Raw genomic sequence first — 9,453 nt, forward strand, 5'->3', positions numbered from 1 at the left:
TTTAATAATGTTCATAATCATGTTACTTAATACATCACATATTCTTCACAAAAAAATCCAGTTAACGATAAAAATGTCTTCTATTCAGTATTCAGTATATAACAAAGGAAAAGGTTAATACAAGTACTGCAAAAGTGAAGACAATAATATCTACAGAAGAGATTGAATATAAAATATATAAATATATCAATGTATAATCAAATGAAGTAGGTTATTAATAATACAAATTTCAACAATACTATTTACTGTGTAATAATACGATACCAAACATAAATATACCTAAATATCTAGTTTACGTTTTTTAGTTCGTTTGCCACCTATACGTACTATGCGGGGTATAAGTCATTATAGGGCGCGGCGCCATATTTTATGACTGGCGGATCGACTTTATCGTTTATCCATTACACTAACGTTAAATTATATATATAGAAGCTTTCTTGTCACACATTTTACGATCTTCAATTTGAATCGTAAAGTTAATATTTGTATTGATACTGTTAAAAGACTAAAAAATGTCACTTAAAATCCAAGATGGCGGACACTTGAAGGGATGACGCATATTTTGCGTCCCCAAGACTAAACTTTTTTCCAAGTTTCAAAACTTTATTATTTTTTGCAAGGTAAAATAACAAATTGATTGGACTATTCTCGGTTTTAGACACGATGTGTAGTAAATGCATGGCATTCTCCATTGTTGACACAGTGATGAGTTACAGGAAATTTTTCGATAGAATCTATATATTTTTATACTAGTTATATTGTATCATTTTTAATTTTCAATGAATACATAACACATAAATTAATAAATTAAATTTATTTATTTTTATAAAAATTATATAATATCTAGAAGTTTATTTAATTTTAAAATTATTATCACATTATTAAATAATGTTTGTGCTAGATAAAGGAGAACTTTTTAAATACACCATAGAGATTTGAAAACAATTTTTAATTAAAGATTTAAAATGGTGATGAATTGAATATTTTTAATTAAGTACAAGTAAATAGAAAACTTAAACAAAATATGGAGGCTTTCGAACAATAATTCCATATTCGTTGAGTGCTGGTGCTAAATCTTCCATAGTTAATGTGAATTTACGGTCTTTAGGAACTTTTCCAGATTTAGTTGGCAAGGTAGCCAAACGCACTTTACAATGTTGCAATGCATCGTTGGCTATATCAGCAATAAATTTCTGAGAAGCAATTGATATCAAGCGAACTCTGAAATAAATAAACAATTGCATATACATTTATAATTGAAAAAGTAAAGTAACTTTATGTAGAGTATAATTGATATTAATTTAACTATAGTTTGGTTTTATATTCACTAATCCACCTATAGTTGGTTTTTTCTGTTATAATCTTATTGATAAAGAACAAAAAAAACGTATCATTCATTGTTAAATTGACAGTACCTATATCTATTTCAATTCAAACATTTTTGGTTTTTATATTTAAATTCAAAAATTAAAAATCATATAGTCTTGAAATCTTCATTAAAATATTATTTATAAGTTTATTATCAATATAATCTATTGCAAATACAAAACAAATTGTTTTGCATCTGTTGAAATTTAATAGAATTAAATCAGTGTTAAATAATATAGAATAATATTGGTTACTAGATGAGTTTTCAAGTTTTGCTCAGGATAAATTAATAAAAAAAATAAAATCAAAATACCTACATAAAATAAAAAATTTTATTCCAAATGAAATTAAATTAAATTAATAAATTTACTCGTTTAGAAATAATAATTTCCTATCATAACAATCTACAGTATAAGTAGCTGATTAACAAATCTTTGACCAATGACCAATAATCAAATTTATTGTGATGTAAGGTTTTTGGTGTTTCTCTCATTGGACTGAGTATATTTACTTGTATTTTTAATATATGCTTATCAATCATCAAATTTATAATATATTGCTTAAATAATATTATATAATTAGTTTATAAAAATATTATAAAATTTAAGAACCTTAAACCATTAATATATTACATGTTTTTGATTAATTTGTTCAATATTTGTTAACAAAAATTTCATTTCTTGATAACTAACACTATAACAAATAATTCAATTCAAAGTAATTTTAAATTTTAAGAAAGACCATGGAATTAGGCCAATAAGGGTGAAAAACTCAAGATACATGATGAATACAGCTATTGTTTAAATGTGGAGACTAAAGATTACTCACATCAAATTTATAATTGTTAAGAGGACGTCATACCTGCATGTTGTCTCTGTCTTACAAACTTCAAACATAGCAAATTTGCTTTCAGCAAAATAAATTGTATGCGGTTAGCATTAATATTAGAGTCAATTTATCTATCACCTAGTGCATCTTATAGGCTTTTATTGATATTTAAATTTTTAAATGAGTTATAGTTATGTACAATATTAAAACTTTAAAATGCTCATAACTCACTTTAATATTAAAATATCAAAAAAATCTGAGATGGCCCTAGATAATGGTGTTACCTTTAAGTTCAATAATAAGTAACTTGACTCTAATATTAAAACTAACAGCAATAATTTGATTCTGTATACTATTCTAACTTTTGTTCATACCACAAAACTCACAACATCGTTTGACCAGTGAATCTCAACCTTTCTGAGGCCATATGTCACCTATATGATTTTTGACAACCCTTTTTTATGATAATTACAAAAATTTGCTATTTTAAGTATGAGAAAGGATAATTATGGGCAACTTCCAGGTTGAGAATCGCTGGTTTGGACTACTGGAAAGTGTAATACAAGTATTGAATTTCATCAAAGATTTGTTGATATGACTAATAACGAGTAATAAAGGTATGAAATAAGGTAAGCATTCTAGGATAAATACTAATGTCCTGTCTCCTGTGTAATTAAGAACTTACATTCGAGGGTCATTTGTTTCAAATCCAGCTTCTGAGCATATAGATGACGTAATAGAATCGGGTATCTGTAAATATAAATTCAAATTAATATTTAATACAGTAATTAAAACGATTATTTAGGTAGCGTTGAATTCTTACGGTAGGACTATAGTCTTGGAGTTGAATAATTACATCAGATATCGACAACGTTTCTTCTGCAACCGGCATCTTACATATCATGTCCCGTTAAACAATTAAAAACGTAAATTTAATGTCTATTGGTTTTGACAATAAACATTCAAATCATAAGATTACAAACTCCGATTGAACTCGGAAATACTTAAAACAAATTAATTGGAACTAGATTATTCTACGATTTTAGTATTGTACTGAATTATACTATTTCGAAAATGTATGAAATAGTTATCACTAAAATTGAAAATTCTCAATGATAAGCGACGAACCCATTAGAAATCGAACGAGCAGCCAAATCTAAAGTTACGGATTGATGAGGTTGTACACTTTGCTAGATGGCGCTAAAAACGTATACATATTACGATTTGTAGGTTTGACTTGTAACATGAACTAACTTAGATAATATATATTTGAATATTTTACCAAGAATTAAGATGTATAAAATTGTATAATATCTTAGTTCGTGGTTTGCATGAACCATGTTAATAATAATAAAAAAGTAATAACAATAATACCTTATAAATAGTAAATTATGTATATAACTATATAAGTCTATAAGTGCCAGTCCCCAACTAAAAAATATTTTTAATTCATTGTCATAATTTTAATTATAAGCGTTTAAAATTAAAATCTTTACATAATTCATCAACATTAATTATACAATTTTAAAACCTAAAATTTGGTATGACAGTCCTGGTAAATTATTCTTATTACTGTAAATGAAACAAATGTTTAATGTCATACACATTTTTTTTATGAACGATTGAAGTTTAAATATTTTGATATTTTTACATTTATTCTAAATTACAATTTTTATTGTTTTCCGTTCATTTTAAAAACTTAAATCATTCTATAAATTAGTAGTCTTCAACTGGTGGGTCGTTTAAGATTTAAAAATTGGGTCATGATAATTTTTCTTTTTAGCTTTTTTACAAAGCTTACATGGGTTGCGAGTCTATAAATGTTGAAGACCACTATTATAAATAATTAAATATTAAAATTATTTTGATTAAACAAAGCTATTTCTAGATATTTTAAATTTTCAAATTTTGTTAGATTAAGTGTTGATAAAATTGTTTAGGGTTTGATACTTTCAAGCAAAATCCATTCCTAACATAGAAGCAGAAGTGAAAATTATTTTAAAAGGTAGGTATAAAGTACCTTTAATATAATTTACTAATTTTGACTCATAAATTCATAGGTACATGTATAAAAATGCCTAATAAGTAATATTATTTTTATGTAGACTGTAAAATTAATGAAAATAAATATCAAATTAATCAAAGGACCAAAATCAAGGAAATAACCCTACTTAATCCTTCAAAAATAAAACAACAAATCATAGAAGAAAAATAAAGACTAATACTAAATTGCAGTTTATACTTTTATAGATTTATATTTTTAAATTAAATATTTTAGTTTTTAATAAATTCATTAGAGCACAAAATGTACAGACAAAAGACAAGGTTGATGATTGAAAATTAATGGTGTTAAAACATTAGAGTTTATTGAATAGGTTTTAAAATAAAAGCAATTTTAATTATTTACACACTATTCTTTTTTTTTCAATTTATAGCCACTGCTCGTTAATGTACACATTTTTACAAAGCAAAAAATATAACGATAATGGTCTTGAGTTTCAATATGTAACTTATCACAAATAAAATATATTTTATTTAAAAATAACAATGAAATTCATATATCGAGATGTCTAAATTGGCGTCTTAACTTTTCGTGCTTGTTCCTTTTTTCTTTATGGTTCTTCCACGGTTTGGATGTATTTTGTTGAGCTTGACTATGGAATAAAGACAATTTATTAAATAAGCAAAACATAATAAATTGCTTACAACATACTTATTAATACTGCCCATTATATCCATCTTTTTCATGCCTTTACTGTGTGCGCCCATGGTTGTTTTTTTAAAAAATGTATTATCTAAATCCGAACCAGATGCAACATTTGGCTGAAAAATAATATTTGAATGTGGTTAATAACATATAATTTTTTTTTAAATATTTTTTTTAAACGAACCTTGAGAAGAATGTTTTCAAATGGTGTAAATGTTTTTGTTGCACGATTTTCTTCAGGTGGTGGGAATGAATGAAATTTTTTCTGATCAACTCCTGGTGGAGCAATACAGAACAATAGCCGTCCATTAACATAATGCTTAAGTATTACACGAGCTGCTCTAGAACCATCTGGTTGTCCGTTAGCTGTCATATATCCTCGACTACCTAAAATTGGTTAACATAAAAAATACAAATGTTACATTATATATCAAGCCAAAAACTAGTTGGTGATTAAATTACATGCATAAGCATTGAGAAATTCATCAGCTGTGGGTGGTCGGTTTGGATCCTCGCCTTCCAATGGTTTTGTCACCATAATACTAAACTGATCTTCTAATATGTGTTTTGGTATTTGTGAGCAGATTATATTTACAGGCGGCCTGTGATCCCGCATCTGATCGATGGGAAGAATACCGTTTATAATAAGGTCAGCTTTTGTAAACACAAAACTAGGCATAACTAAGCCCGGACAATCGCATAACATCAATTCCTTATCAACAAAAAGTGTCTGAAAAAATATTAATTATAAATAAATATTAATACAAACTTTCCAAATCCTTAAACATTAAAACAACAAAAATGTATAATATATTAATCTAATTTAATGAACTAAGGTTTAAATATTATACCTGAAAATGTTTTGTTTTTCCTGGAGTAGAAGATACTGACACTTTCTTATTGACAAGGAGGGTATTGATTGTTGAACTTTTACCAACATTAGGATAACCTACTAATCCAATAGTAACTAATTCATCAGACAAACGTTTATTATTTCCATGAATTGTCTTAAATAGAGTGATTAATTGTTCTTTTGTTAATAGTTTTGAAGAATTTTTGAACTTAGGACATTCATCTAAACATAAATAAGTTTAATAATTCTGGTAAAATGGTTTTAACTAAAATGAAAGATTTTACCATCTACATCTCCAATTACTTCTTCTTCTTCATCAGTTTCATAATCTGAACTGTTCCACTCATCATCATCTTCATCTTCATCATCATCATCATCTTCATCTTCTATTTCTTCTTCTTCAGCTACTTTTTCAACCTAAATGAAATAACTAAAGTATACAAAACTGAAACTAATAAATCAAAATGTAGTTAACAAACCGTTTCATTAGCATCTTCATTTCCTTCTTCAATAGTTTCTTCACTTTGCTTAGCAGAATAAAAAGCAACTGTAATAGCTCTGGAGTCAAAATATTTTGCCCAGTATTTACGTTGTTGAGCAGTCAACAAGTCAGACTTATTCAACAACAATAAATTAGTTTTATTTGTATCCACTTCTTTTGAATATTTCTCTAAGTCTTCACAATAGAATAATAATGGGTTGCGAGCATCCACAATCTGAACTAATACATCACTTCTCTCAACAACTCTCCACAGCTGTCTCCAAAAGCCCAAGTTTTTTTCATAAGGAGTCAACACCAAGCCCTGTTCTTCCTGAAGTTCGGCCAATTTGCGACGCCATTCTAAGAAATTTTGCCTTTCTTTTGATTCTAAGTCTTCGGCCTGTAGTTTTGTCATTCCACTCAGGTCTATAAATTTAAGAATAAAAAATTGTAATTGGTATGTTTGCTTAAGATGTATATTAGATCATACCTTCGAGGAATTTTAATGAAATGTTTAAATTCTTTATGAGACTTTTCAATCTTTGACCGTTCTTCATCAGTCAAAGTACCAACCATTCGACTTTCGGGCACAAATTCAACATTTAACTTTTCAGCCTAAGTATATAAATAATGAATTACAGTATCAATAGATACATAGACATAAATAATTTATATTTAGTCATGGTTATTTACTGTAAATTCAGTTCCAGCCAATTCTGCTGTGGACAAAAACTCTTCGAAAGAACTTTGTTCTGTTACAGACTGCAAATTGAGTCTTCCCCAGTCGTATCCATCAGCTAAATCCGATGTGTGAAGCTATTACAAAATTTATAAATAATTATTTCTCACGAATATCAACCAAATATAATATTATGATAATTTAATTATTTAAATAATTTGATGGCAGAACAATAATGAGTGTTATACTTACAAATGAGTCAGCATTCAGTGTCTTTTTACCACGACCAAATCTGTCTTTGATTAACGCACGGCCAAAATTATGACTAGCTCCTCCTTTCTTCTTACCACCCATCGTGGAATTGTCAACTGGATAGAGCGATAAAAGTTGGTGTGAATGAAAACTATGTAGGAATGAAAAAATATAAATTTATTTATTTAAAACCCTATGACTAATGTTTAATGTCTACCTTTTACTTAATCCTTTATCTTAAAATCTCATGTGATAGGTAAAAACTATAAGAGCACAATAATTAATTAAACTTAAATTTATTAAAATTATTATAATACATTAATACAATAGAATAAATATTATATAGCAAGACCATGGACATACCTGAGCATGGCTAAAATAAATAAATTAATATAATATTTTTGTTGATAAATGATAATAGTATAATACAAAATATAATAAAACTTCACGTGTGCTATGCTCCTATCAGAAGTTAATCACTACGTCTTATTGTATGACTACAAACACATTTAACCTTGGTTGTTACTATTATACAAGTTGAGAATGTTATCAACTATACCATTTACATACTTGAAGGTCCGTGTTCTGCGGTAAGGCGGTAACTAAATTCGCCCGTTTGCTTTTATCATTATTATTTGTTTTACGCGGGACGAATTTAGTGAATTTACCCATATCTTCATGTACTTACTATTAATACTTAAATACTTCAGTAGTTGTGTCTCAATTTTTCAAGTTTTGAGTGTTGAATTATAGTTCATTAGTTTATAGGTTTTTATAATATTTCATTAAAAATAAAATATTAAATTCCTATTGAAAATCAAAATAACGTTATTTGGTTTTTACTGTCAATTTCCTGATATAGAGACAAAACATTGTTTAATAGTAAGTAAAATCACATGATTTTATTTGTTTAAATTGTATACATCAAACATAAATTAATCAAAAAAAAAAATATATTACTTACATACCCTTAATATGTTTTCATTTTGTTTAAAAGTATATTATTTTTTTTTCTGTATTCATTTTTGAACTGTATAGTTTTTAAAAACGGTTTATTTTTCCATTATATCTTTGTATCACTCAATGTTATGTTTGTTGTTAAGTTTATTAAGTGTACTATGTTTTTTAATTGTTTTTATTTGTATTGTTATTTCTATAGAATAACAATTTGAATTTAATTTATCCTATTGCAGTTGCTGACGTTTTACTTCTTATTCAAATCTATTCAATAATGGCATACAATAATAAGCATAGACGATTTTTACAATATTTCATGCATGAAAGAATGGTTTCCGAAAATGATGCTAAAAAGGTGAATGAAATTAATTTTCCTGAGAAAAATATTGATGACGTTATTGAACTAATTAACATTAAAATTTCTCCACTTGAATTCAAAATCAACAAAGTAGTATGTGAACAAAATGGCAATGTAACCTATGTATTCATCGCCACGTTTCTTGATGATTTTAATGTCAAACCAGATCCAAATAAAATAAACTTTGGTAGACTTGTTAATCATATTATTGCTTCTGGTGGATCAGTAACTTATGATGAAATTATGACATCTTTTAAGACTATATCTGATACTCAGTTGGATAACTTTTTTACATCAAAATATTTGATTGCTGACAAAGACAAAAATATATATTTATCACCATTGGCCATCAGCGAATTGGAAGGGTATTTGACCGACAAATTTCAGTACAAAAGATGTATGGGTTGTTTGAATATTGTTGGACATGGTATCAAATGTCCTTCATGTGATAAGTTTGCACATGGGCATTGCTTGACTGCATATTTTAATAATGTGGGTAGCAAGAAATGTCCTAAATGTTCTAACACATTAAATATTAATTGGAATTCGATAACAACAGTTAATAAATTATGATAAATGTGTTTCATATTTGAATATTATTATATTTACTTTATGAGTATTATTTAAATGGCAATAATATAGAATTTAATGTTTTTTTTGTCTAATATGGAATTAACTAAACATTTTAAATACTAAAATGTATTAATTCTTAGATCATATAAATGTATGTTTTTAAATTTGTTACATTTTATTGCATATAATATTTTATTTTAAATTTTAGTTCTATTGCCTAAAATTGGTTGTTCTTTGTACACAAATAAATAGTTACTATAAATTTAAAACTAAATGTAGTAAGCTAATATTTATAAATTTTCTAAAAAAATTATTAAATTAAAATGCGTCTTAAATTAAGTGATATTTGAATTAAATAAATTTATAATTTTCTAAAAAAAAATTAGTATGGTAGAAT

The 9,453-nt window shown here is 26.5% G+C and overlaps 3 protein-coding genes across 3 annotated transcripts; 1 reads left to right on the plus strand and 2 right to left on the minus strand.

Annotated features, from left to right (window-relative positions):
* Positions 1-930: 930 nt before the first annotated feature.
* LOC113548580 (transcription initiation factor TFIID subunit 10) lies at positions 931-3,279 on the minus strand. The gene is made up of 3 exons (XM_026949531.1): positions 3,020-3,279; positions 2,882-2,946; positions 931-1,221 (listed from the first exon to the last, which is right to left on the minus strand). The coding sequence occupies exons 1-3, from the start codon at positions 3,098-3,100 to the stop codon at positions 1,014-1,016; spliced, it is 354 nt and encodes a 117-aa protein (XP_026805332.1). The 5' UTR covers positions 3,101-3,279; the 3' UTR covers positions 931-1,013.
* A 1,261-nt stretch (positions 3,280-4,540) lies between these two features.
* On the minus strand, positions 4,541-7,525 carry LOC113560487 (large subunit GTPase 1 homolog). Its single transcript, XM_026966379.1, is given in 12 exon segments — positions 4,541-4,850; positions 4,910-5,019; positions 5,088-5,290; positions 5,366-5,633; positions 5,755-5,978; positions 6,041-6,173; positions 6,236-6,637; positions 6,639-6,663; positions 6,728-6,852; positions 6,931-7,053; positions 7,169-7,319; positions 7,386-7,525. Coding segments are annotated over 11 exon segments (1,815 nt in total). The 5' UTR covers positions 7,271-7,319; positions 7,386-7,525; the 3' UTR covers positions 4,541-4,750.
* Positions 7,526-7,744: 219 nt separating this feature from the next.
* On the plus strand, positions 7,745-9,109 carry LOC113560488 (non-structural maintenance of chromosomes element 1 homolog). Its single transcript, XM_026966380.1, has 2 exons — positions 7,745-8,050; positions 8,362-9,109. Exon 2 carries the CDS (start codon positions 8,400-8,402, stop codon positions 9,054-9,056), a length of 657 nt encoding a protein of 218 aa, XP_026822181.1. The 5' UTR covers positions 7,745-8,050; positions 8,362-8,399; the 3' UTR covers positions 9,057-9,109.
* The last annotated feature ends 344 nt before the right edge of the window (positions 9,110-9,453 follow it).

Source organism: Rhopalosiphum maidis, chromosome 4 (assembly GCF_003676215.2).
Source record: "Rhopalosiphum maidis isolate BTI-1 chromosome 4, ASM367621v3, whole genome shotgun sequence".
In the NCBI taxonomy this organism is placed as follows: domain Eukaryota; kingdom Metazoa; phylum Arthropoda; class Insecta; order Hemiptera; family Aphididae; genus Rhopalosiphum; species Rhopalosiphum maidis.

Coding starts and splice junctions, on each gene's coding strand:
- LOC113548580 (XM_026949531.1), bottom strand. CDS start 3,100: ATGATATGTAAGATGCCGGTTGCAGAAGAAACGTTGTCGATATCTGAT. Junction 2,947..3,019: donor TCCAAGACTATAGTCCTACC/GTAAGAATTCAA, acceptor TTATATTTACAG/ATACCCGATTCTATTACGTC. Junction 1,222..2,881: donor GAAACAAATGACCCTCGAAT/GTAAGTTCTTAA, acceptor TATTTATTTCAG/AGTTCGCTTGATATCAATTG.
- LOC113560488 (XM_026966380.1), top strand. CDS start 8,400: ATGGCATACAATAATAAGCATAGACGATTTTTACAATATTTCATGCAT.